We start from the raw sequence: 26,478 nt of genomic DNA on the forward strand, positions 1-26,478 counted from the left end.
TTGTAAGTTGCTGATGTCGAATTCAACCTCACCTGTGTGACGTATTGCAAATCATTCAATTTGGCTTTAATACTTGCGATTCAACAACGCAACACGAGGTCAGAAAGCAATTGACATTTATTATAACACTTTAAGTTATAATATCCCGTAAATATTGATCCATACCCTTTTGCCCGTATAAGCATCTCCAAAAAGGTACTGCAAGTCCGTGCGATACCTTCGAAGCTCGGCCCGCTTAATTCAGAACTTGTTTTCCTTTCCCCACGATCCCATCATTCCCCATCCCTTCCACCTTCAATCCCGCCCACACCCTCACAATGGCTTCATTCATGCGCATGAAGGCCGCAACAGGCCTCTCCGGCCTATCGCGCGTCGCCATCTCCCGCGCCAGCCTCACACACAGCGCCATCCTCTGCCAGCGCGACCCCCAACGACGACTCTTCAGCAACTCCAGCATCTTCAATGGCTCGTATATCGTCTCCGTGCCGCCCATGGCAGAGTCCATCACCGAAGGAACATTAGCTAGCTTGCCCAAGAAGATTGGCGAGGCGGTTGAGCAGGATGAGGAGATTGCTAGTATTGAGACGGACAAGATTGATGTTCTTGTCAATGCTAGCGAGCCTGGTGCTATTGCTGAGTACTTTGCTGAGGAGGGCGATACCGTTGTTGTCGGACAGGACCTTGCGCGTATCGTGACGGGCGAGGATGCTGGGTCTGTTAAGAAGAGCGAGGGCGAGGAGTCAAAACCTAAGGAGGAGCCTAAGAAGGAAGAGTCAAAGCCCGCCGAACAACCCAAGGCCGAGGAGAAGCAAGCTGCTCCTGCTGAGGCCCCCAAGCCTTCAAAACCCGCTGAATCGAAGCCGGCGCCCAAGGAGTCTAAGCCCAGCCCTCCCGTCCAAGGCTCATCAAGCGGCCCGTCCCGCGGTGAGCGAGTCGTGAGTCCGCCCAAACCATAGCAACGTTATCCCAAGCTCACAATCTTGTAGGAGAAAATGACACGCATGCGCAAGACCATCGCCGCGCGCCTCAAGCAGTCCCAAAACACCTGCGCATCCCTAACAACCATCCAAGAAGTCGACATGACCAACATCATCGCCTGGCGCGCCAAGTACAAGGAGGAAGTTGCCGAAGAGCACGGCGTCCGTCTCGGTTACATGGGCGCTTTCACAAAAGCTACTACACTCGCTGCGCAAAAGGTTCCCCAGATCAATGCTATGATCGACACGGAGAAGGAGATCATCACGTATCGCGATTATGTCGATGTGAGCATTGCTGTCTCTGCGCCTAAGGGCTTGGTTACGCCTGTGTTGAGAAATACACACGAGTTGAGCATTGTTGAGTTGGAGAGGGAGGTTGCTTCTGCTGCTAAGAAGGTATGTTTCGATGACTCTGATGGTGAGAATAGTGCTGATGAGTACAGGCTCGTGATGGCAAGCTTACTATGGAGGACATGGAGGGCGGAAGCTTCTCCATCAGCAACCCCGGTATCTTCGGCTCCATGTTCGGAACTCCCGTTATCAACTACCCCCAGGCCGCCGTGTTCAACATGAACGGCATTCGTCAAGAAGTCGTCGCCATCAAGGGCGAGGCCGTCATCCGACCTGTAAGTTCATCCCTCTTCAATCCATCATCCAGTGCTAACCTTTCGCAGATGATGTACATCAGCTTGACCTACGACCACCGCCTCATTGACGGCAGAGAGGCCGTCACTTTCTTGAACACCGTTAAGAAGTACATTGAGGATCCTTCGCGCATGCTCCTCGTTTAAAAGTTGCTGTGTTAGAGTAGAGAGTTCATATGTATGCTAAAGCGATTGAGTTTAGACGGAGGAATGAGCATTGTTCTGCATGGCTGGCGCCTTTGTAGAGTTGGACTAATTCAGATGCTTACTACGTCGCATGCATGTGTTTATCGTGTGATTGAGGTGAGGAGATCTAGAAATGTGTACAAAAGAGAGATCTTTTTTGCAACCGGAGCAATGCTCCTATTCTGCAATGTATGGATTGTACTCTACACTAACAAAAGTTACTGGATTAAGATGAAATGTAAAATGTGGAATAGAAGACTTTTGTTGATCTCATCCGACGCTTATGATTAATTATCTCAAGGCTAGCATCTCTAGCCCGTGATCTCGCTCTTCATACAAACCGTTCCATCTTTCTCAACAAGAACTTCCCAAGCCTTTTCGCCTTCAGCTTCCTTTTTCGCTGAGGTTCGTATGTTATAGGTCTGGCCAGCATACAGAGGTGACATAGCTCTGTATGTGATCTCTCTTGGGCTTCCACCATTGCCATGAATGTCTCGCCAGTAATCCAGCAGGTTGATGAGGTTGAGAGGCCCATGCACAACTTCAGCTGGATGACCTTCAACGTTGCGAGTCCAGTCTTGATTGTAGTGTATCATATGTCCGTTGAAGGTAAGGGCTGAGAATCTGAAGAGGCCGACTGGCGACCAGCGCAGTTCTCTAATGGGGGCACCTGTTCTCTCAGTCAACATCGGTCTGCAATGTTCTGCGAAACTTACCTTCACTGTTGGCATCCAAATCTTTAATGATCGAAGGCCCGCGGACAACATCCTCAAGCACTCTGGGCTGCTGTCTCGCAGTACTAGGATCAATCTCAGGTCTAAACACCCAGGACCTCCGATCCGTCAACGCCAAACCCTTCGGCCCCCAAAACTCCTTCTCAACCTCCACAAGGACCATCTCCCCTGCTGATCGACTCTTCTTCGGCGTCGCACTCAGCAACCTCGTCTTCTCCTCGACGTGATCACCCACACGAAGCGACACATCACTAACCCAGGTCATCTTACCACCAGCCCACATCCTCCGCGTGAACGGCTTAGAGGCATTATAAGTGGTATCGCTCCCGTCAGCGCCTAATTCTGCTTCTGTGCCATTTGGTGTGAAGTATACGAGATGATAACCCGCTGGTATCGGTGTGCCTTCAATAGGCGGCCGCTCAGATACGTCTTTGCCGCTCAGTGTTGGACGATTAAGCGTAAGGGCCAATTTTTGGAGTTGATTTGCGTCGAGAAACTGACGGCGAACAATGGATTTATTGGAGAATGTTTCAAGCAGGTGGGATGCTGCGTCTGCGGCAGTGGCCTTGAGGTTGCGGAGAGACATGATGGCTTGTGTAAGTGATGCGGGGTGAAACTTGGAGGGGAACGTGAGCAGATAAATGATCAGTGATCGGCCAATTAGTCAAGTTGCCGATACCCCAGAAATTGGATAAACTCACGACTTGACATTGAACATGAATTGTTCTTAAATATTATTCCATATCTTTCCAATTGTTGTTGTAATCGAGAGGCTACAGGTTAGTCTACACACAGGCATTTGAAGTATAGTCACTGAATAAAGACTAAGGATCCCAAACACAGGATATTCCAGCATAATTTAGTAATTATTAACCATAAGATTAGGATGAGACCATAGTAGCATCTTCTAAAGATATATGACATGTGCTTTACAGCTCCAAAAGAGAGGAATGTCTTACAATTGAACCATCTTGAGTTGTTCTTGAGATGTAGTTAAACGTCCGGCTCCACTTTCGGCAGGCGGTCAAGTTCCGGGTACAAGGGTATTCAATCTCCGACCAATCACGTCGCTGCCATTATTATTCCGCTCACATTTCCCCAGGAATTTTTTATGACCCATCCTCCGAGGCCGGCTTCGCAGACAAAAAACATGAAGCTATCCCCAATCTAAAACTCGCACTCTTTTCCATCCACCCGACACCGTCGCCGTCTCGATCCAGAATTGACTTTCTGGTATGGTATCTGGTCTTGGTATCTGATTGAGCATTCACAATGGTTGCTTTTGTATGTGCCCTTAGCCACAGTCTTCTCGAACGCAGTCTGACAGTCTGTACAGAGAAGAGCAGTCACTCTGAACGCCGTCGCGGTTGCGCGGCTCCAGTCTCGAACCTTGATATCTCGCTCTCGATCCCTCGTCATCGCCACACAACATCGTGCCTACACGTCGCCGAGTGCCCGACGGCAATATGCCTTTCACACTCAACTCGAGAACTCGTCTACTTCTACCTCCTCAGCCTTCCAGTACCAGCGTGCGCCTGTGGTAGAGAATCCCCAAACTCTTGTCGAAAAGATAGCGCAAAAACATGCCGTCGGTCTTCCTGAAGGCAAGAAAATAAAGAGCGGCTCGTATCTGTCGTTGGCGTACGTTGTCAGAGCACAATGACATGAAGCTCAGAGCGCTGACATCAACTTCAAGTCCGAAACACATAATGTCACATGATAATACCTGGCCTATAGCCCGAAAATTCATTGAAGAAATTGGGGCTTCTAAGATATATGACAATCGTCAACTTGGTGAGTGGTGGTTGTGTTCTGTGGACTGACGATGGCATCTACCTCTCTCCACGGGATGCGTTGTACCATGGGAATTGCCTCACTAACTCCCCAACAGTGTTCACGCTTGATCATGACGTCTCAAACACCTCAGAGTCCAACCTTCGAAAGTACTCGTTAATTCGTGAATTCGCTGAGAAGCACGGGGTCACAAACTATCCTGCTGGAAGGGGAATTGGACACCAGATCATGATCGAAGAGGGTATGAAACGACTCAATCAGTTTGAAGAAACACTGTACTAACGCAAGATAGGATACGCCTGGCCAGAGACAGTTTCCGTAGCTAGTGACAGCCACAGTAATATGTACGGAGGTATGACACACGGCAAAAGTCAAACTTTAAGGCTGCTAACACACATGTAGGTATAGGTTGTCTCGGCACTGCTGTCGTTCGTACAGACGCAGCCGCTATCTGGGCTACTGGACGGACCTGGTGGCAGGTCCCCCCCGTTGCAAAGGTCACTTTCACTGGCATTCTTCCCCCTGGAGTTACTGGCAAGGATGTCATTATTGCTCTCTGCGGCCTCTTCCGTGATGATCAAGTCTTAAACCACGCCATCGAGTTTGCTGGTGGTGAGAGCCTCACTATCGACGAGCGCTTGACCATCAGCAACATGACAACGGAGTGGGGTGCCCTCGCTGGTGTCTTCCCTGTCGACGATGTGCTCATCTCATGGTACCGCGCCAAGGCCACCACCAACGCCATGTTCAACGGTTCTTCAAAGGATCGTATCAACCACAAGAGAATCGACGAGCTCGATCAGAACAGATTGTCTGCTGATCCCGGTGCCACGTATGCTAAAGAACTGTACCTCAACCTCTCAACTCTATCACCGATTGTCTCAGGACCCAACTCTGTTAAGGTCGCCACCCCCCTGCACAAGCTTGAGGCTGAGAACATTCCCGTCAACAAGGCTTATCTCGTGTCTTGCACCAACTCTCGAGCATCTGATATCGCGGCTGCCGCTCGTGTGTTCCGTGAGGCCGCTAAGGAGGGTAAGCCCGCCAAGGTTGCTCCTGGTGTCGAGTTCTACATCTCCGCGGCATCCGTTCCTGAGCAAAAGATTGCCGAGGAGGCTGGAGATTGGCAGGTGTTGGTTGAAGCTGGCGCTATTCCCATGATCTCAGGATGTGGACAATGTATCGGCTTGGGCAAGGGTCTTCTTGAGCCTGGTGAGGTTGGTATTAGTGCCAGTAACCGTAACTTCAAGGTAAGAAGCTCTTATCACCGTTGAACTATAACCAAAAGCTAACACCTATTCAGGGCCGCATGGGTTCTACATCAGCCAAGGCATACCTCTCCAGCCCTGAGATCGTTGCTGCCAGTGCTCTCCAAGGCAAGATCGCTGGCCCTGGCTGGTACCAGAAGCCGGAGGGTGTTGAGAAGGTCATCATCGGGGAGGGAAGCGGTGACTTTGTTGCTGATAAGGCTTTGTCCATTGAGGATGCCCTTGACAAGATCATCAACGAAGCTGATGCTTTGATCGCCGCTGCTGAGAAGTCTGAGGGTGCCGCTGAGGAAGCAAGCCCTGCTGCGTCCGAGGAGGAGTCGCTGACAGAGATCCTCCCGGGCTTCCCTGAGAAGGTCGAGGGTGAGATTGTCTTCTGCGACAGCGATAACATCAACACTGATGGAATCTACCCTGGTTCGTCAAGCCCTCCTCATTCCCCACGGCTCAACTAACAGCTTGATAGGCAAGTACACATACGAGGACAACATCACAACAGAGAAGATGGCCGAAGTCTGCATGGAGAACTACGACACCGAGTTCGGCAAAATCGCCCAGCCCGGCGATATCCTCGTCACCGGCTTCAACTTCGGCTGCGGATCATCACGCGAACAAGCCGCGACCGCCATCCTGGCCAAGAAGATTCCTCTCGTGGTCTCGGGCAGCTTCGGCAACATCTTCAGCCGCAACAGCATCAACAACGCGCTCATGGGCGTCGAGGTACCCCGTCTAGTCGAGCGTCTCCGCGAGACGTACAAGAACGACACTGAGAAGCCACTCACTCGACGAACAGGGTGGAAGTTTGTCTGGGATGTGAGGCGGTCAAAGGTCGTTGTTACGGAGAAGGATGGCAAGCAATGGGAGCAGAAGGTTGGAGAATTGCCTGCGAATGTGCAGGAGATTATCGCGAAGGGTGGCTTGGAGAAGTGGGTTAAGTCGAAGATTGAGGCTTGAAAAGTGCAATTTTTGTGTAATATAGAGGGTATTAGATGTTGGAAATAAGTAAAAGTCTTGAACCTCATGAAACTGACCCATTGGTTGGGAGAGACAGGAAATCTTGGGATCTTTGCCCCAAGACTTGGGCATGTTGAGTACATCTTAGGAGGCCTTCGGACCATTGAGTTCTGCAGATTGAGTCAATACCAGAAGTTTTGTTGCTCCTCGGGGCTTGGCGAATGCTCTCCCAGCCGACAAAAGTAGGTAGGTAATCTTAGAAGTTATTGAGAGGGCTGTTGGCTGGGTATTTTTGGCACCTTGCCCCAAGCTCTCTCCGCATCTCATCATCATTCAACGCAAAGAGCACTTCAACATCATCAAGCTTTATCAAGTGCCCCCATTAATCGAACTACAACCAGACATCGAAGACAGAGCACAAGGAAGAAAGAACACAATCCAAGGATGATATGTAGCCCCGCTGTCAATATGTCGCGATTAGCTTCACGATGCCTCATTTACCTCCACCCATTGCTACGTCAGCCAGCACAACGACGCACCTTCTCAACAACACTCCCAAGACATCTCATGAGCCTGACAGGCTTCTAAGACAACCAACTAACAGTCCGCAACGCTGTCAGAAAATTATGTGTCGAACGCAACCTCTTGCCAAGTTTGGGTCAAGGGAGCAATTGGAGGAGACTATTCCTAAGATTGTGTTGGGAAGTGTAGAGTGTGCTTTGGAGTCACGGCGCCATACGCTGGGCTAGATACACTTCGTCTAGAGAAGGAGGCGAGGGAGAACTCTGATGGTTCATTCAACGTTAAGGACCAGAAGATCTGGATAACCTGTGCACAAGTAGCGTCAAAGATGATCCTCGCGAGAACTACACCACTAGATAAGGTCAAGAAGCCAAGCGAATGTCTCTCACTTCTCTGCATTGATTTCAACTATAACAACCAGGTCTCGAAATGCGACGGCTCAAGAAAATGGGTGGCCGAGCTGTCGACACCAATGAAGTATTCTTCGACAACTATACCATCCCCTCCTCATCCCTCATCGGCGCAAAAAACAAGGATTTCGAAATGATTCTCCACGGAATGAATGCCGAGTGCTGCCTCCTCGCCGGCGAAGCCCTCGGTCTCGGCTACGCGTCCCTCTCCAAAGCAGCATCCTACGTCAAAACCCGGGTTGTGTTCAAACGACAGATCGGGATGAACTAAGCAATAGCTCATCCACTTGCCGATGCGTACATGAACCTTGAAGCGGCGAAACTAGCGTTATATCACGCTGCGAGGCTGTACGATGTGAGCGGACAGGTAATGCAGGATGAGATTGGGATTGCGGCGAATAGTGCAAAGTATATGGCTGCTGAAGCGGCGTTTGCGGCGTGTGAGAGGGCGGTGTTGACGTTGGGGGGGATGGGGTATGCGGTTGAGTATGAGGTTGAGAGGTGGTTTAGGGAGTGCCTCGTTCCGAGGATTGTGCCGGTTGGTAGGGAGATGATCTTGAATTATATCAGTGAGAGGGTTCTTGAGTTGCCGAGGAGTTATTGATGGTATAGCCAGACTTGCTGGAGGGCGATATGGCCAACCGGGACTACAACAGACGACGCTTGGGAAGCCTCGTTATTGTTTATTTAGCCAGTATCAGATTACGTGAGGTCCAAGACTCTCCTTTACAGCATTGGCTACTAAAGAAGATACGATATCACACTCTTATGAATGGAAGAGGTCTCAGCCGCTCATGGTTGTTAGTCCGATCTCGGCGAAGTGCCAAAACTGCCTGATTAGGAAGTAAGCGTTGCAATCACGACGCCGTCTATACCATTTTATAAAATGTATACATCATTCTTGTAACAATCATGCTCATTGCCATATAATTCCCTGAATTATCTCGACTCCATTTCGCCTGTTGACGATAGTGCCAAAAGACTCATCGGCTCCAATCGGATATCCATGGTCTTCGGATGACAGATCTACACCCCGCGATCGCCTTCATCTCGACATTCCCTCACGTCTCACCAACATCAATCAACAAAAGGCAACTCACCCAAAATGGCACGATCACCAGTCTCTACGAAAAAGGCCCCCGCTGTGCCGCAGAACTTGATGAATCAGGCCGTCATCGCCAATGGCTTCGTCTTCACATCCGGCGGCGTCGCAATGGACCCCAAGACGGGAAAGATGATTGACGGCGACATCGAGGTTCACACGGTAAATCAATTCCTCTCCTAAACGAGTTTCAGATGCTAACTGAGATATGTCAGCGCCAAATTATTTCCAACCTCGGCGCCATTCTTGACGAGGCTGGCTCAAGCCTCAATGATGTGATTGAGGTGAACATTTATTTGTCTGATATGAAGTACTACGCCAAGATGAACGAGGTGTATGCTGAGTATTGGGGTGATGTCAAGCCTGCTAGAACGTAAGTCAACTTGGAAATGGCTCAGATGAGAATGCTGATTGTAGTAGATGCGTTGCTGTCAAGAGTCTTCCGATGAACGCCAATATCGAGATTAAGTGTGTTGGAGTCGTCACCAAGCCCAAGTCAAAGCTGTGAGAGAAGTTGCCGCTGATTGGGGACTGGCATTGCCTGCGAGTAGAGGTTCGAAATAATGTTCCATAATTAGTAGTTATTAGGTATAGTCTATGCGAGACCACATATCCTCGGGTCATTCGTTACGTGATGTGTATTCAGGCCATATTGCAAATGCACTATTCTGTGGGTAGACGGCTTCTCCATGCTAGGGTGTTGTTCAAGAGCGTAGGAAACGAGTGATACATTTGGAGACCAAAAGCTCAGGGCGTGGTGTGTTATGGCAACGAACTCTCTAGGTGATACTGCCTACATCTAGAAAGCACAGTCCATTGACTTCTGTGACAGCCGCGTTTAGCATTGAGGTTAGTGCCGCGTGCGATAAACAAGTTCCCAATTTTGGCTATGATGTGATGGTGCTGCCGTAGCTCTTGGCGTTATACACTGTTGCGTGGTGGTACAGGACTATCCTGCCAGAGTGATCACAGTAGTAGGGATCAGGACCGTGTTGGAGGAGGGCTGCCACAACATCGACGTTCTTCAGCCTCATAACGCAAAAGACGGCGACCCTCTCATCGTCAGAGATAGAAGTGTTTACACAGACGCCACATTGGCATAGAAGCCGCATAATCTTGGTATCGCCTGCTACCGTTGATGAACTACAGGAATCTGGCCGTGCTCGTTACCGGCTTCGGGGTTGAGTCCTAGGCTGAGAAGCTGTTTGCCTAGATCAGGGAACCCATGAACTTGAAGATAGTACAGCACACACGTACCGTCATGATGCTCGGCATTCGGGCCAGCACCGCACCGTAGAAGATCTGCGATGATGACGGCAGCGTTGTCACGGTAAGTCACAGCGGAATGGAGGGTGGAAGTTCCATTGCTCTCTAGAGCATTGGGATCAGCACCGTTCTGTAGCAATGCATACGGGAAGCTACCACCCACACTTACGGAGCGCACGCAAGGCTCTGTATGTACGCGAAGGGTCGGATTACCTGATGAGTCCAAGAAGGTATTTACATCAGCTCTGGGTTGCAGGAGTTTAGTAGCAAGTCAGGTACGACACTCTCCAGTGCCAGACGACTGCGTAACAATGTGTAGCATGCATTGGTAAATTCTAGACGACGTTATGATGCCTCTAACGTGTCGGAGCACTAAGTCTAGGATAATAAACATGCTATAGGACCATGGCAATGGCCTGCGGGATGAAGAGTAGCCAGGCGATACTAGTCACATCTGTTCACGTCCGAGATGCCGTGCTCAATATGAGCAAGGTGATACTGCAAACTGTAGCATGAGTTTGCTTAGGACTGAGGCTCTAGAATTGATAAGCTTGTAGAACTGAGTGTTTGGGTAGAACCGAAGAAGTAACTCGACCATGGACAAGTCGATTGGCGATAATAAAGACCTGGTGGAGCGACCCAATGAGGCGAAGACTTCCGGCCTCCATGAGCATCTCGATTGGCTCAGCACGCCGTTGGGAGGCTCCAGTCACAAATAATTCCCTTACCAACTCGTCATTACGGCTCGCAACCCGCAAACCGGGAAAGCTGAGGCATCCAGACTTGCCTACCATCCCTGAAGGAAAGGTGCGGCAAGTTTCCGCCCGGTATCTGGTGCCAGACTAACAGGGGTCAGGCTTGGTCCCTAGAACGATCTCATATATGCGACGAATATGAGATCACCGGGACTCTGTACACATGGAGCAGAGGGATGCCACCGTGGTACATATGCGTGCCCAGCTCGTCTCCGGTAATACTATCGTCACCACCACCGGACGAGCGGCTTGTTGATGCTCTGAAAGACGGCACGTCGGCCCCAAATAACACAGAAGCATACTGTACATTGCCCCGTACGTGTTGAGCCCAGAGATGTTCTGCGTGTGAGCTGCCAGAGGAAGAACTGAGGGTGCCGGACTCTCTGGACCCCCTAAACAGTCTACGCGCCTATGCACCATGGCAATCTCGGCCTGCTCTGTGCTGGTGCTGAAGTCTGTTGAGAGATCGACTTCTTTTTGAACCTCCAAATCGCAATCTTTTCCTCTCAAAAACTAGACCACTGACACATCCGTAGCGCTTTGATCGAGATAGAGTTGACCATCCGGCATTAACTTATAAATAGTATCTTGAGCTTCAGGTTCTCTGCTATGCAATGGCGGAGAAGTGAACAGAAATCTAGACTAATTTAGCCACAGCTTTGCAAAAGCATCAGGCAATACTTTCGTTGTTAGTGTACGGAGTGTCTTGATGACCCAGCGCACAAGAGATATCCTAGGCGGCCACCAAGGCCTGATACGAGCCAAGAGGTGTGTATAAAGAAATCCGAGAGCTACAGAGAAGCAACATAACATCTAGCACATCTCCGTCGTTGGTCTTGCGCTGTACGAGTCCGTCGATTGCAAAGCCGACCCAAAGAAAAGTGTCGCCAGATCACCGCCGGAACATGTTTTTGACCTCGGTCACGTAGTCTGGTCCCAGCTTTTAGGCATGCTATGTTTATCGATATTGGGGCTGATGACTAGCGAAATATCAACCGCTGTACCGGACTTGGTATCCTCAAGACACAGGCACGGTTCGCTTTGTAGGCCAGACACATCACCACTCACCACCGTCAGCGTCGACAGGGCTGCCAGTTATGGAATGTAGTCTGGCGAGCAGCCACTGTAAAGAGTCCACGAAACATTCAACCATTGTATCCACGAGGCGGAAAACCAGGTCTTGCCGGGCCTTTGGACTTTCTTGGTATCCCCCAGCGCCATCCGCAACGAAATGGCATAGCGTGTCTTCATTCCGCCCTTCCTGTAAGGATCGACAGGCTGGGCTTTCTGGAATATCTAGTGAAGGAACAAGCGGGGGACGGTAATCGCCACGATGTCCTCGATCCATCAATGAAGAAGAATAGCATGGGTATCATGATGAGCTCTAGCCGGCTCCTCGGCGCAATGGTCATCACTGCATTTTCTTTACACAGTGAACAACAGGCCTAAGAGACGTCGCATGACAAAAGAAGTACATATGCCTGTTGACTAGGTAACCTTGAATAATATGGAGAAGGTAGATTAAAGGCTCCAAGGTGCAGATGTAACGTTGCAGTGTTAAACGCCTATCCCTTCATTGGCATGTTTGGTCTTGACGAATGCAAAGTGTTTCAATGAATAAGAACAAGGGGGAACTAATTTACACTCGCAGTAGTTCACAAGGATGCAAATAACAAGCCTCCCACGACTAGCCCTAACGTGATCGCCAAAGAAACGGAACACCGAACTGTGTCATTCCCCTTCGGAACATCAGCACTCTCTTTCCCACCCGTTCCACCTGCTTCCGTAAAGTTAGAAGATCCAGCCAGTTCCAAACGTTCCAAACCGCCCTCAATCTTATCCAGCGGCGCAACAAACGCCATCTGACTCCAACTAAACTGCGTATTCCTCCCGCCATACACAAAGACCTCAAATCTTCCGACCAATTCACCATTGCTGAACACAACCGTTCCATGCAGGACGTCCGTCACCAGAGTGATGTTGGTTGGGGTAGCGACTTTGACGGGCTTGTGCGTGGATGAAGTGTTGACCCAGATACGACCTGGAGCTCCAGGGTCAAGATCGAGTGCGTCGTTTTTAGTGACTTTGCGAAGGGGGTATTCCCATCCATCGGCAGTGACGACCATGTTTCCATCCTTATCGAGAGAGAGGACATTGTCGGGACCGGAGAGGGTGAACGGGCCTGTAATGGAGAGTGTGAGGGTGTAGTTCATCCCCTTGCTCCCATGACCAAGATGAACTTCATTTCCATCGTTGTCTGAACGAGTCCACGACAACAAAGAACCATTACCCCCGAGAGATAGCACCCTATCAAGATTCTGACCTGGAGCCCGCGGAGAGTAAAAGTCAACACTGCTATCACTCGTTTCCTCCAGCAACTTCGGTCCTCGACTTCCACTCCACGCCCTCCCTCCCACCACCGCGATACCCCTCCTCATAGAGTAATACGCCTCAAGTTGAGTACTCGCATCAGGACCGTTATCATTCCACGCAGCCAACGTCGCACCCCTCAACCTCTTCTCATCACTCTTCAGCTGCAAACTCGTATTCACAGGGTTGAAATCAGCAGGCGTCCACTGCCACTCCTCCTTATCCGCAAAGTTGAAAACACGACTCTCGTTAAAGAACTGCGGGTAACGCGCTGGGAGGATAGGCATGTGGTCGTTTTTGAGACTTGTGTAGGCCCACCAGTCTTCTGAGTTGATGACATCGTAGCCATCTTTGGCGAGTTGCACGGGGTCGGATTGGCCGTACTGCCAGTGCTGTATGATGACGTTCTTATCGATTGTTTGGTTTCGTTTTGACGGTTCATGAGTACCCCAGATTCGACTTCTCTTGTTGGACGTGGAGTTTATGAAACGGCTCATTTTGTTGACGAAGGTGATGTAGTCATCAGCAAGTTCGGCGTCGTATTCATCAGCACCAATATGGACTTCTTTCGTCTTGAACCATGGGAGAAACTCTTTCCAGATACTCTGTACCGTTGGTAAGGTGTCTGGATGCGTCAAGTTTAGCAAATCCTTCTTGGCCAGGGCAAGCTCCGGTTTCCACTTAGTGAGGTATAGAGAATGACCCGGTGCCTCAATCTCTGGAATGACGGTGACACCTCGCGAAGCACAGTGGCTCTGAAGTTCTGCGAAATCATCTTTCGACAACGTCTCGTTCTCTCGTCCATGAAGAATGCCCCGTAGCGATTTATCCTCTGGCAACAGCGAAAAGTGAGAGTAAACATCTCTCCAACTATCATTCTTGCCACGATTCAGCGGATAGTTGTCACTAAGATGGTAGTGAAACTCATTCATCTTGAAGAACGAGGCATAGCTGCAAAGCTCCTTGAGAAAGTCCTTCGAATACCACTTTCTTCCTGCATCAAGCATGTATCCTCTAGTGGCGTAAGCCGGGGCATCTCGACCAAGAGTACTCGTGATCGATCCGTTGCCAGCGAGGAGGAGTTGAAGAAATGTTCTGGTTCCCCACCACATTCCTCGAGCGCCTGATCCACCGATGAATACGCGATTGGAGTTGATGATGATCTCGTAGCCTTCTGATGTTGATTTCCCGTTCTCGTATGTGAGATCAGAAGACTCCCCAGTGTAGGGGCCAAGTGAAATTCCACTGGCATTGGTAGGAAGCGATTCGACGCGCTTCAGCGTCCAGTTGGATCCTGTGATCTTGGCGAGATCATCTTGAAAGGTAGTCGCGAAATCGTGGGCGGTAGGCGGAATCAAAGTCAGACCATCTTTATCCGACACAGAAGAAAAATTCTTATCGATGTATATGACCTTTGGACTTGAATCAGCAGACCAAGTCTCTTCCACAAACGAATCAGCTTTTTCAAGAATCGGAGGAATGAGGTCTTGTGCTACAGCCAGCAGAGGCGAAGCAAGCAGAATGCCTGCGACCATATATTCCTTCAACATGACGCCACTATTCTCAAGCCCAATATGTAGAGTACAAGTTCCTTACTCCCATCATAGATTAATCGGGGTTATCGTAATGTTTGCTTGTTGTTTGCCGATCTTGGCGAGATCTGGGTCTTGACTCCGCAACAAGTGCGGGGATTCTACTTGATTGTAACAACACGAATGTAACTGCAACCATGACCTCTTATCATCCATTCGAAAAAGATCCCGAAGCACACCTTCTTGTTTAAGCTTGGGCTTAAAGTTGGCTACCCTGGTCTCGCTCCAACTTTTGACTGTTCAAGCCTCAGAACTTGAAAAGCGCTATATGTGCGTAATTGAGTCAATCGCCTCTGATCTGACTTGGATTTAGCAGAAGCTCATCATGCACAAGATCGAGTTGAATAATTACTGTTACTGAGGCGAAAGAAGATCGAAGCAGAAGTATGACTCAAGTCGGGCCATATTCTCAGTGGTCAGCTGATTATGGCTTTTACGAAGAAACACAACAATCCAATCCCATAAATAATTATCTATTCTAATGTGGTTATTAGTACCCGAAAAACAAAAACATGTTTCTTTCCCCCCGTTTCAACTCAAGGCAACTCGTATCTCTCTATTAGCGGCCTCTTTTGCTGAACATGATGAGCATGCATCTCATATATCCGCCTCTCATCAGCCGATATCTCGTACGGGGGCATCTTATGTCTAGGAACATGCATCTCCTGAGGTGGAAGATCGCTCGGGGGCCAATATATCGAGAACCCATCCAATGGCTTCTTCTTCATCGTGAGTTTCGCCGGATATCTTCTGCGTTTCCGTCGCCAGATGAAGACACCAACACCAAGAAGTATGACACCGAAAGCAGAGCCAAATCTGATGCCCATTCCAACCTTTGAAGCCGTCGGCATGAATGGCTTCTTTTCATCTTTGTCTTTCTCTGGCTGCGGAGTCATTTTGTTTGGTGTGCTTAACGGCGCTGCTTCGTCATTCCAGGCACTAGCCCATGACATTTCCCAAGCATTTGTCTCAAATTGGCCATCGCTACTTTCGACACTCATGTCAGAAGACCCAGTCGATTGGATATCTCGAGCGCCTTGGAGTCTGGGACCTGGTGCCTGAGCCAACAACCACCTGTTGACATCAGGGCCCCAATTCGCACCGAGGAACGCATCTTGAAGAAAAGCGCGCCCGAGAACATATCGCCCATTGTCGTTGACGTGACAGGGAAAGTAGGGAATTGGATTGTCGACGATGGGTTCGGAGAGTGTGAGGTTGAGATGCATGAGGGGAACACGGATCTTGGTTATATCACCCATGTTAGGGAATGAGAATGATAGAGCTGTAGCGGAGTTGACGATTATTTCGTATTCTTCCGACTCTGTGTCCCAGAGATAAAGACCAAGATCTTCATTGAACGCGACAGGAAGATATTCGGCAATGCTGTCGCAGGTTGACTTTGGTAGAGTAAGATAGGGTGAACAGCCATCGATCGTGACATTGAGACCTTTTCTCAATGTCGAATTCCCCTTCGCGAGGAGACCCTCCTTCGCCTTTGGCGGGTTCTTCCCAAAACCCTCGATAGCGATATCATAGAGTTCAATACCCTCGTCTCTAGGGCTTCCCGGTGTGATGAGCACGTTTCCGATAATACGGGCCTTATCATAACCACCAAACACAAGAGACCCAGGAATCCAAGGATCAGGTGACCCAATGTGCATGCCAAAGCTATTCGAAGATGTCAGGTCCCTGTCCCATAGAAATCCTGGCAGAAGACTCGCGTTGAAAGAGGACTTTTTATCGGATTGTGTGAAGGATTGGTTGATAGTGTTTGGGGCGCCTACACTTAGACAGCCCAAAGACAAGGATACCGCTTTGCCGCCGGGATATTTCATCTTTGCGTCGTCTAAAATGGCAACGCTAGCATTGGCGATGTTGATACCGTCGATAGTAATATCATCTCGGTACCGAATTCCAGCCTCACCCTCGAGTTCAACACCCTGCATAAAACCATCCAGCTCAACCGAACGATCTCTCTCATTTTGATATCCCATATTCTTATTAATAGTCCCTGCTTTCGAAGCAAAGCACGTCTCGCCTTCACAGTAATCATCACTTATAACCCACGTTTCCAAAGTTGCCCCAGGAAAAAGCGCTATGGATTGATCTTTTGTTCCAATTTGAACTTTTACAGCGTTCCATGGTCCATCTGGTCCGTAACTTTGATCAGACCATTCGACTTCTCTTGGAGTGCGGATAGCGTTTGCGAGAGCGAAAAGAGAGAAGAGTGTCCAGACCATGGTCTATGACTCGCGGCGTAGCGACAGAATTGTGTTGGTTCGAGAAGTAAGACAGAAAGGAAATGAGAGATGGTTCGAACCAACACGATGAGAACATACAAGAAAGAGAGAGGCTCAGAAAAACAAGAACAAAGGAGAATGGGCGGCTGGAGCTGGAAGTGGAAAATGGGTGCAGCAGGCAGAGCCAACATCGTGGCCGGGTTATGGAAGGCTATCCGATGGATGAGCCTATCGCGGGCTGGTGAACTTGCATTGGCCCACTTGGTAATGTATGAGAACGACCAACATGCATAAAAGCGCTGTAGGCTTATGATCCCGTATGCCCTAGTGACTTTGTATGCGGGAGATTATCCCGCAATAACTACCGGGGTATCCGAGTCCTTGCTGCAGATATATATATCCTGGAAAAAGATGTTTGCTTAGACAAGGTTGTCTCACAAGGGTAAATTTGGAATAGCTATTCTTTAGGGATACACGGAGCCTCTAAGACATTGCATTGGCATTTTCATTTCTTACTCAAGTCTCCAGTAAGAGCGGATTAGATAAAACAAGCCCAGCTCACCAAGCTAGATGCCGACTCGGTGCAGACAGCACAAGCTAAGAGCCGAAGAACGCGGCTGATCCCGCCCCTTCACAGCACATCCTGAAACAGCCCCCAAGAACCATAACTAAACTCTTTTCCGGCCGGCGCCTAATCTTCCACAGTGATAGGGCGCTGGGCCGCAGTGGGTCAACAGTGGATTAGCGAACATTTGCATTTGATGATTTGATGAACCACCAGATGATTGGTCAACCTGGCGCTTATCGGTTCTTTGTCCCGCTGCAAGCGCTAATGGTTAACGACAGTCACGACGTCAAGGATGTGAACATGGATGGTGTTTGTGATTGACAGGCTCCTTTGTACTTTTGCGCTGTTGCTAAGCTCTTTCATGTGCTAAGGTGTTTTAATTTAGAAATGTCGTAATTTAATTGAAACCTTGTTCTTTGACAAAAGCGCTTTGTAAGATATGTGCCTGTGTATCCTTCTCCTTAAAATGAAAGGGCTGAACTCATTATACCAACCCAGGATTTCCATCCTCTGAACAATGACATTCGTTTAGCCCAACTTCATCAGATCTCACTATTTCCTCTGCATCATCAATCATGGCATCCAAACGCACTCGTTTGACGCCCATCGCTGTTCTCACTATCTTTTTATTCTTTTTCCTTTTCAACCAATACCAAGATTTCACAGCTTCATCAGCTTTTCAATCATCACGCCAAACTTCATTTGGTGTCGACTGGTCACGCTTCGCATATACACAATATGTCACTAATAGCGAATATCTTTGCAATTCAGTCATGTTCTTCGAAGCTCTACAGCGTCTTGGCAGTCAAGCTGATCGAGTCATGATGGTCCCCGCCAGCATGCTTGAGCCAGATATGGAAAACTCAAGCGACGGCTATTTGATTAATAAGGCGCGGGATGAGTATAGTGTTAAGATTGTACCAATTACTATCCAGACCCATTGGGCTGGCGAGGGTAAGAAACACTTTCGTTATCTCGACCACAGTGCTAACAATCTTAGCAACTTGGGCGGACTCGTACACGAAGCTTCTAGCGTTCAACCAAACGCAGTATGACCGCGTACTGTCCATAGACTCGGATTCTGTACTTCTGCAACATATGGATGAGCTGTTCTTCCTACCCGCTGCACCCGTGGCTATGCCTCGAGCATACTGGATATCCCCCGAGAAGATCCTCTCATCCCATCTCATGCTCATCCAACCTTCCGAGACGGAACTGTTCCGCATTATGGACAGATTTGAATCAGTAAAGCCTGGCGAATACGACATGGAAATCATCAACCAGCTTTATGGTGATAGCGCTCTGGTCTTTCCCCACCGTCGCTATGCCCTCCTCAGCGGAGAGTTTCGCAATGACAAGCATCCTCACTACCTTGGTTCAGAGCTTGAAACTTGGGATCCTGCTGCGACGTATAGCGAAGCTAAGCTTATTCACTTTTCGGACTGGCCACTGCCAAAACCTTGGAAGCCTATGCCTGAGGACGACAGACTTGCGGCACAACCAAATTGTACACAAACGACAAACGGGGAAGAGGATTGTACAGCAAGGGTAATTTGGAACTCACTGTATACTGACTTTAGAGCGAGGAGAAAGGTTTGCACAACTCCATTACCTATCGATTTTCCACGTGCTGATTCCTGTTATCTAGGAAATATGTGATTATCTTGTAGAGACAAGAGAGTCTGCCGCAAGTGGAACTATGTTGATCTAGGACTCGGTGGTGTGGCGGAACCTGCCAGGGCAGACATATGGATTGCATTTAGGTTGGTTTGATAGCAAGGGCATTGTACATGACGAGTCCGAGCAAAGCAACACAGAGTTCAAAGGTGATTGCTTAGATAATGGTAAACAGAACATAGAGCCCAGCTGAACGCTGTTGAATGTCCGCCTTGTATCACAGAATGTTTACACGGAACTTAGGATAAGTTGTTCAATGTACTTCGAACATTTACTGAAAGATATCAGGACAGACAGACATAGAAACGGACTGTGGCATGCTGTTCAAGGATAATACGAATTTACAGGCGTAATCTCAGGAACATCAAGTACATAAGAAAATATCAAAGATCTCTGTTGAAAAAGTGAACAGGCCAGGGCCATATTTCTCGCTGCTGAATACCATATATAATCGCTTTCACCTTTCCTAAATTGAAAAACATCACCGAGCCATCAATCAACAGTCTAAGATCCCCATAAACACCATCAATACGTTAATATCTCTGAATATTCCATCATGAATACCTTTGAAACCATCTTCCAGAAACTGAAGGAGCTTCCTGTTCCTCTGTTTCCTACGAAAAAGTACATCAGAGGCACCCAATCTGATGTGGTTGAAAATGTCGTGGAGGAAAACTTTTGGCCTAACGTCCGGAAGTTCATCATCACCGAAGATCCGATCGCCAGAATCATGAAAGTAATCTGTTCCGTGTGCTGGGACGAACTAGACGTAACATGTATTACCTTCCCCGATGACAAACCCCAAGTTGGTCTTGTTGCATCTTGCGGCCACATCATGTGTCGTGCATGCTGGCCACGCGAGACTTTCGACTCATTGCACACTATCTATGAAGGCTGTTGTAAGTGCCCGGTTTGCGAGACTCTACTAGAATGTTTCATTTGCCGTAAGCCTTGCAATAAGGTGAAGATTCCCACGCATGGTGGTGAGGCTGCTATGGAGTCTTTTCCCAAGACAGCCCCGGAGTGTGAACGAGAGTACCGTCCTTACTGTAAAGACTGTGCTAAGCCGTATCATCAGAAAGGAGATGGTTTTTGGTTTGAGAATACTGAGGAGCAGGAGAGCATGAATGGGTCTTCAGCCAGAAGTAAAAGTATTTGAGATAGGTTGAGAAGCTTTGATGGGTTTGCAGCTAGCAATGTTGCCTGCTTTCGAAAGTTTTTGTTTTTTTAGGTATAGGGTTTGGAGTTTTGCCAGATTGAACAACTGAATTTTGAGCATAGCATCGCAGGAATCAAAGCAAAGCTAGGTTTTGTTTCAAGAAATATAAAACTGATTTAAATGTCTGCTAAATTTATACTCATTGTACATAAATATTTACGTCCTCAATTGAGGAGAGCAAGGAGCTATCGCTCATCGGAGGCTACCGAGGTTGGTTAATGAGCTAGCATGCAAAGACGGAGTGCTTGGAGGCTATGCTGAATTGCAAGTTTCAATGCGGCTGAGCACCCAACTTCCTGTAGCAACTCCGTGGCTCGTTGATCAGCCTTCCTCAGCCGCTGTAGCGTTTAAATACCCAGTACTGACCGTCATTACTAACGTCTAAAGACCAAACTTGAAATGATGAAGAGTTTCAGACAAGTATGGCGCAAACCACAAACCATGGATAGACCTAACCTAACGAACAATACGGTCGCGGCCCCGGCGACTACAGGCAACGGCTTCCCAGACGGAATTAAGATCTGGCACAGTCCTGAAGACGCCGGACTTGATATCTGCTTTATACATGGTCTGTCAGGCAATCGCGACAAAACTTGGACTGCTCCAGGTCAGCCCAACCCGTGGCCTGCCGAATTGCTCCCTACACGACTAGCCAAAGCTCGTATCCTCACCTACGGCTACGACGCGTACGTGGTGAAGAGATCTGTCTCTTCAACAAACCGGCTGATTGACTACGCCAATAATCTACTGCACGATCTGGCCGCTGAACGCGCATCTTCTGGTACAGTCAATCGACCTCTTATCTTCGTTGTGCACAGCTTTGGCGGTATTGTTTGCAAAACAGCCTTGATTATCTCACACCAGAGACCCGAGTCACACCTTGGGCAGATTTCCAATTGTACCAGGGGAATTGCCTTCCTTGGAACTCCGCACCGTGGGTCGTGGGCTGCTGATTGGGCAAAGATACCAGCTTGGGCATTGGGTCAAGTCAAATCGACAAATCGCAGCATATTGGATGTTTTACAGATAAACAACCAATATCTCGAATTTATTCAAACCTCCTTCCTATTAATGCTACGCGATCTTGACAAAAAGGGTCGGCCTCTGCAAATCACCTGTTTCTTCGAAGAATTGCCCATGCCCGGAATCGGGACCATCGTCAGCAAGGAATCGGCCTCTCTCGAGGGCTACAGTGTCTTCAGCATCCACGCCAACCACTCTGACATGGCCAAGTTTGGCTCAGCCGAGGAAAGCGGGTTCAAGAGACTGCTGGGGGAGTTGGTGCGGTGGGATGCCATGCTTGGAAAGGGAGACTCAACTATCAGCCCTGTGGCTGAGCTAGAGTCAAATGGAAAAACGCCAAATGCAACGTCATCCCTCCAAACGACCACTGGGCACATTTTCAATGCCAGTGGAGGGACACAGCACAACAACACAGGGGCAGGGAATCAGTTCTTTGGAAATTTCGATGGGCCAGTCTATTTTGGTTTGCCGCCTAACAAGTAGTTGGTTTTATAGAGACATTTCAAGATTCCTTTTGTCGGCTCGCCATTGCTCAAGAGGCCGTGCCACACCGCAGGAGGGGGGTTGAAAGAGGCTTTGGTAATCCAATCAGGAAACAGCACTAAGGCAGGCTATCGATGCTATCACGGCAAGGCGTCCTGCGATGACAACGCATAAAGTGCTTGCCTCTAAAGCGGGCAAAGGCTTTCTAGGACTCAAGCTGAATGGCCTTAACGTTAAACGAACATCAACACAAAAACAGGTTTTGTTTGATGCTCATAGCTGTTAAGGTCTCAAACGCTGTGGCCCATCGAGATCTACCGATGCAATGTTGTACCTACTGTAATTGGTAATTAGAATAAACGCACCTCATCCCTCGCCCAGGGGCAGTTCCATAACACGCAAGAAATACTTTTTGGAAAGCATACCGACTGCCTAAAGCCGCACCCGTTCGCTAGCTATTAACCGCGCCTCTCTGCATTTGACGTGATATGTCACGCAAGGTATGGCGAGTACAGCCTTGATTGAAAATGACCCCTCCCCGGAAAAGTTCAGACGTGATGTTATCGCACGGAAACCAGTGAAAAGCAGTACCACGCTAGCAACACAAACGACGGCAACAGTCGAAGCATGCAAGGTTGATGACAGCCCAAGAAATGATACGCCTGTATCGACTTGGGGGAACAGCTTCAACGTTTCGGGAGGAATTCAGTACAATAACACAGGAAACGGCAATCAGTTCCTCGGTAGTCAGTTCCATGGCGATGTTAACTTTGTTGGGGGAAATGGAGATAACGGTAAGTCAGCGAGTCTTTGCGTCACAAACTTACAATCTCATGTCTGACCCACCCTCCGATAAAGAGGATCAGTCCCGAGAGAGAAGGAAAGCCCAGGTTCTAAATCGACTCGCAACTTCCCCGTATCGTGGCCGGAAGGATCGGAATCCTTCTGCTGTCCAAGGAACCTGCGAATGGTTCATTTCTCATCACCTCTACCATGAATGGCTCGGCCAAGATGCTTCAAAGATCCTTTGGGTCTCGGCTGATCCTGGATGCGGCAAATCAGTACTCGTCAAACATCTTGTCGACTCCGTCATCCAGACTACTGCTTCCAGGAAGGTCTGCTACTTCTTCTTCAAAGATGATTTCGCCGATCAAAAAAGTCTTCTCAGCGCCTTGAGCAGCATCCTCCAACAACTCTTCATGCTGGATACTGCGCTACTATCGGACGAGATCCTTTTACAGTTTGATGCGAACGCCCAATGGCTAATTGCGTCCTTTGTCGAATTATGGCAGATTCTCATCAAGGTTGCCGATAGCAATCCCGCTACAGAAATCATCTGTCTCATCGATGCAGTCGACGAATGCAACGAGCACGAGAGGAGTCAGCTCTTTAGGGCGCTCTGTGAACTTTGTGGTTCCAAGAAAACCCTGAACCTGAAGTTTCTCATCACTAGTCGACCTTATCGAGAGATCGGAATGGGTTTCAAGCCACTGGAGAATTTGAACTTGCCAGTCATTCACCTCAGTGGCGAGAGCGATTCCGAGATGAGAAAGATTGTCAGAGAAATAGACATTGCCATAAGGGAAAGAGTCAAGACAATCGCCGTCCAACAGACACTCACAGATGATGAGCAACTCATATTAATCACGAAGCTTTTGTCTGTCCGAAATCGAACATATCTCTGGGCACACCTTACATTGGATTTGATCGAGCGCCAGCTTGACATAAGCAAAGAGAAAATTATCAGTATCACATCGCATCTTCCCCAAAACGTCAACGAAGCCTACGAACGGATACTGTGCAGAACCTTTAGCAAGGACAAGGCAACTAGGATGTTGCACATCATCATCGCTGCAGATCGCCCTCTTACGGTGGGGGAAATGGTCGTTGCCCTCGAGCTTCAGCAGCATCACCAGTCTATTGACGATATCGAAATAGAGCCCGAAGACCGCTTCCGAGAAAAGATTAGAGACATCTGCGGATTGGTCACTGTTAGCGAATCACGAATCTTCCTTCTTCATCAGACTGTTAAGGAGTTTCTGATTTCTATAGACCACGTCGAGCCCACCAGTCTAGGCTGGAAGCAATCAGTACTCATGCAGGATCCTAATTTGACCCTGACTTATGTCTGCGTCTGGTGTCTTCAATTGGACCACTGGACGAAAGGGCGGCATAGTGCCAATTCAAGTCTCTCAAAACACACCTCGAGAAACTTATTTGTCAACTATGCTGCTAAACACTGGGCCAATCATTTCAATCGGTTGTCAGTTCATGATCAGAAAAAGTTGACAAGCTTAGCACTAGAGATCTGTAATGCTCGAGGTTCTTGCTTCTTGGCTTGGTTCCCGGTTTATTGGAGAAGTCGACATGCCCGGTTAGTTTCAGGGTTTACCACTTTGATGGTAGCATCTTATTTTGGACTTGAAGCAATTGTGAGGCGCATCCTCAAAACTCAATATTCTCAGTTAAATAGAAAAGACGAGACTTACCACAGATCGGCGTTATCTTGGGCAGCGGGTAACGGCCATGATGGTGTTGTGGAGCATCTAATCCGTGGCCTATCGATTGGCCCTCGGTCCTTGAAAATAATCCTTCGACAAGGGGCTAATGTCAACCAGTTCGATTCAGATAATCGAACGCCTCTTACTTACGCTATCTGGAATGGACACCTATCGGTCGTTCGCCGCTTGGTCGAAGCTGGCGCGTGGGTTGACGTCCCCGATGTCTTGGGAGGAACACCCACCTCGTACGCAGTAACGAGCGGAAATTTGAAAATCAAAAATCTGGTTGTGCGGGGAAATGTTCCCAGTAACGCAAATCGTACGGAAGGGGAAAAGCTTCTGCTGTCCGCAGTTAAGTATGGTCACATTCACGTGGTGAGAGTGCTTCTGGAAGCTAAAAAGACAAACCTCAATCTCAAGGATGATGAGGGCTGGACTCCACTAATGTGGGCTATCAACTACAGACATAGCAGAATCATCAAGCTGCTCCTGGAACATGGAGCACATGTTGATATCAGAGACAGGAATGGGATGACATCCTTTTACTTCGCTACCCGATACGGCCAATTCGAAGTAGCAAAGCTGATACTACAAACCGGGCGCGCTGACATTAACATGCCAGATTCAACTGGGCTGACCCCTCTGCACCAAGTTGCTCGTTGGAAACAGAATGACATTGCTCAGTTGATATTGAGGACAGGGGTGGCCGACGTCACTGCCAGAGTACATGGGAAAGACCCTGCATACTCTTGGGTTATTCGATACAACTCCTGCTCGACTCTTAAATTGATGTTTGATCTTTATGATGAAAACGTTAGCGTTCAAGATTGTACAATGGCCATTCTTGAGACTGACAACGAGTGGCTCGACAAGGATTGGGCCGACAAATTGAAAGTTCTGCTGGAAATAAGGAAGATAGATGTTAATCTGGCTGACAGCAAGGGCGAAACAATCTTGCATAGAGCTGTCACAAAGAGATCATACCAAATGATCAAGGAGATTCTCGCAACAGAAAAAGCACCTACCAACAGCCGAGATAGCCGTGGGCTTACGCCTCTAGCCCTGGCTTGTTTGACCCTAGACTCGGACGCAGTGTCTCCGTTCTTGGAAACCGATTCAGTGGACGTGAACATAGCCGATATCAAAGGGTATACACCACTTCATCACGCCGTTCAGGAGCATTCAGCTCCTATCACCGGCGCTCTAATCGCAACGGGGAAGACGAGAGTTGACATGAAGAATAAAGACGGCCGCACACCACTTTGTCTAGCGTGTTTGAGCGGCAACACAACCTTAGCAAAATATTTCCTTCATCATTCGCAGGTTAACATCAACACCCAGGACAAATACGGGCGCACACCTGCTCATAACTGTGTTTTGATGGGAAATGTGAATATGTTGCGCCTGATTCTGCATACAGGTAAAGTGAACCTCAATGTGGTGGATAACCTCTTGTATACACCACTACTGCTCGCTGCTCACCGGAGTCAATGGGAAATCGTAGTCCTGCTGCTGAAATACGAACAGGCCATTAACATGAAGGATCGGCAAGGAAGGACAGCACTGGTCTGGACTATCATACACCGACAAACAGATATAGTCAGGTTGTTGATATCTCTAGAGCAGACTGACTTCAATCTGAGGGATGAGGAAGGACTTGCACCATTGTCTCATGCAGCTCAACGAGGGAATGAAGAAATGGTTCGGATGTTGCTTGAGAGACCAGGTATCGACGTTGACGCCAAAGATGATAATGGGATGACTGCCCTGGGACATGCTGCAAAGAATGGGCACTTGGGGGTTATTGATTTGCTTCTGGACAAAGGGAATGCAAACACGTGGATCAGGGATGAGAGAGGGATGACTCCATTGGCTCTGGCTTCAGCAGAGGGTCACTTCAAGGTAGCCCAGAGGATCTTGTTTTAGACTTTCTATCTATTCCACGAAGGTGAAGACCTGCCATTAGATATAACCTAAGGGTGACACAGAACCACTGGGCTCCTAATAAAATCAATCATCACCACACTCAGGATGAGGTTCAGGATTGACTGTGGGTGTGAGCAGACAAGAACGGTTATCACGCAAGTTCAATCAAGTATGGTAAGTCGCTTTAACATTGTATATACCGGAATTAATTTATCAATAGTCCAAAAAAGTCTAAACGGGTGATTCTGCGTGTTACTGGGACGCCGA

The 26,478-nt window shown here is 48.6% G+C and overlaps 11 protein-coding genes across 11 annotated transcripts; 8 read left to right on the forward strand and 3 right to left on the reverse strand.

Moving 5' to 3' along the window:
* Positions 1 to 317: 317 nt before the first annotated feature.
* Positions 318 to 1,768, forward strand: FPRO_11167 (putative KGD2-2-oxoglutarate dehydrogenase complex E2 component; the record flags this gene model as incomplete). Its single annotated transcript, XM_031232210.1, has 4 exons — positions 318 to 935; positions 987 to 1,373; positions 1,421 to 1,603; positions 1,652 to 1,768. 4 exons carry the CDS (start codon positions 318 to 320, stop codon positions 1,766 to 1,768), a joined length of 1,305 nt encoding a protein of 434 aa, XP_031082170.1.
* A 350-nt stretch (positions 1,769 to 2,118) lies between these two features.
* FPRO_11168 (uncharacterized protein) lies at positions 2,119 to 3,127 on the reverse strand (the record flags this gene model as incomplete). Its single annotated transcript, XM_031232211.1, has 2 exons — positions 2,119 to 2,477; positions 2,524 to 3,127. 2 exons carry the CDS (start codon positions 3,125 to 3,127, stop codon positions 2,119 to 2,121), a joined length of 963 nt encoding a protein of 320 aa, XP_031082171.1.
* Positions 3,128 to 3,813: 686 nt separating this feature from the next.
* FPRO_11169 (putative homoaconitase precursor) lies at positions 3,814 to 6,557 on the forward strand (the record flags this gene model as incomplete). Its single annotated transcript, XM_031232212.1, has 8 exons — positions 3,814 to 3,825; positions 3,878 to 4,182; positions 4,238 to 4,335; positions 4,433 to 4,576; positions 4,628 to 4,687; positions 4,738 to 5,585; positions 5,639 to 6,020; positions 6,070 to 6,557. 8 exons carry the CDS (start codon positions 3,814 to 3,816, stop codon positions 6,555 to 6,557), a joined length of 2,337 nt encoding a protein of 778 aa, XP_031082172.1.
* Positions 6,558 to 7,407: 850 nt separating this feature from the next.
* Positions 7,408 to 7,760, forward strand: FPRO_11170 (uncharacterized protein; the record flags this gene model as incomplete). The annotated part of the gene is made up of 2 exons (XM_031232213.1): positions 7,408 to 7,459; positions 7,501 to 7,760. 2 exons carry the CDS (start codon positions 7,408 to 7,410, stop codon positions 7,758 to 7,760), a joined length of 312 nt encoding a protein of 103 aa, XP_031082173.1.
* Positions 7,761 to 8,594: 834 nt separating this feature from the next.
* Positions 8,595 to 9,099, forward strand: FPRO_11171 (putative brt1 protein; the record flags this gene model as incomplete). Its single annotated transcript, XM_031232214.1, has 3 exons — positions 8,595 to 8,753; positions 8,807 to 8,964; positions 9,012 to 9,099. The coding sequence occupies 3 exons, from the start codon at positions 8,595 to 8,597 to the stop codon at positions 9,097 to 9,099; spliced, it is 405 nt and encodes a 134-aa protein (XP_031082174.1).
* A 3,168-nt stretch (positions 9,100 to 12,267) lies between these two features.
* On the reverse strand, positions 12,268 to 14,532 carry FPRO_11172 (uncharacterized protein; the record flags this gene model as incomplete). The annotated part of the gene is made up of 1 exon (XM_031232215.1): positions 12,268 to 14,532. One exon carries the CDS (start codon positions 14,530 to 14,532, stop codon positions 12,268 to 12,270), a length of 2,265 nt encoding a protein of 754 aa, XP_031082175.1.
* A 578-nt stretch (positions 14,533 to 15,110) lies between these two features.
* FPRO_11173 (uncharacterized protein) lies at positions 15,111 to 16,814 on the reverse strand (the record flags this gene model as incomplete). Its single annotated transcript, XM_031232217.1, has 1 exon — positions 15,111 to 16,814. The coding sequence occupies one exon, from the start codon at positions 16,812 to 16,814 to the stop codon at positions 15,111 to 15,113; it is 1,704 nt and encodes a 567-aa protein (XP_031082176.1).
* Positions 16,815 to 17,957: 1,143 nt separating this feature from the next.
* Positions 17,958 to 19,041, forward strand: FPRO_11174 (uncharacterized protein; the record flags this gene model as incomplete). Its single annotated transcript, XM_031232218.1, has 2 exons — positions 17,958 to 18,336; positions 18,383 to 19,041. The coding sequence occupies 2 exons, from the start codon at positions 17,958 to 17,960 to the stop codon at positions 19,039 to 19,041; spliced, it is 1,038 nt and encodes a 345-aa protein (XP_031082177.1).
* A 574-nt stretch (positions 19,042 to 19,615) lies between these two features.
* Positions 19,616 to 20,218, forward strand: FPRO_11175 (uncharacterized protein; the record flags this gene model as incomplete). Its single annotated transcript, XM_031232219.1, has 1 exon — positions 19,616 to 20,218. The coding sequence occupies one exon, from the start codon at positions 19,616 to 19,618 to the stop codon at positions 20,216 to 20,218; it is 603 nt and encodes a 200-aa protein (XP_031082178.1).
* A 501-nt stretch (positions 20,219 to 20,719) lies between these two features.
* Positions 20,720 to 21,784, forward strand: FPRO_11176 (uncharacterized protein; the record flags this gene model as incomplete). Its single annotated transcript, XM_031232220.1, has 1 exon — positions 20,720 to 21,784. The coding sequence occupies one exon, from the start codon at positions 20,720 to 20,722 to the stop codon at positions 21,782 to 21,784; it is 1,065 nt and encodes a 354-aa protein (XP_031082179.1).
* Positions 21,785 to 22,286: 502 nt separating this feature from the next.
* Positions 22,287 to 26,211, forward strand: FPRO_11177 (uncharacterized protein; the record flags this gene model as incomplete). Its single annotated transcript, XM_031232221.1, has 2 exons — positions 22,287 to 22,578; positions 22,643 to 26,211. The coding sequence occupies 2 exons, from the start codon at positions 22,287 to 22,289 to the stop codon at positions 26,209 to 26,211; spliced, it is 3,861 nt and encodes a 1,286-aa protein (XP_031082180.1).
* Between the last annotated feature and the right edge of the window lie 267 nt (positions 26,212 to 26,478).

The sequence above is a fragment of the Fusarium proliferatum genome (genome assembly GCF_900067095.1).
Source record: "Fusarium proliferatum ET1 genome assembly, contig: FPRO_scaffold005, whole genome shotgun sequence".
In the NCBI taxonomy this organism is placed as follows: domain Eukaryota; kingdom Fungi; phylum Ascomycota; class Sordariomycetes; order Hypocreales; family Nectriaceae; genus Fusarium; species Fusarium proliferatum.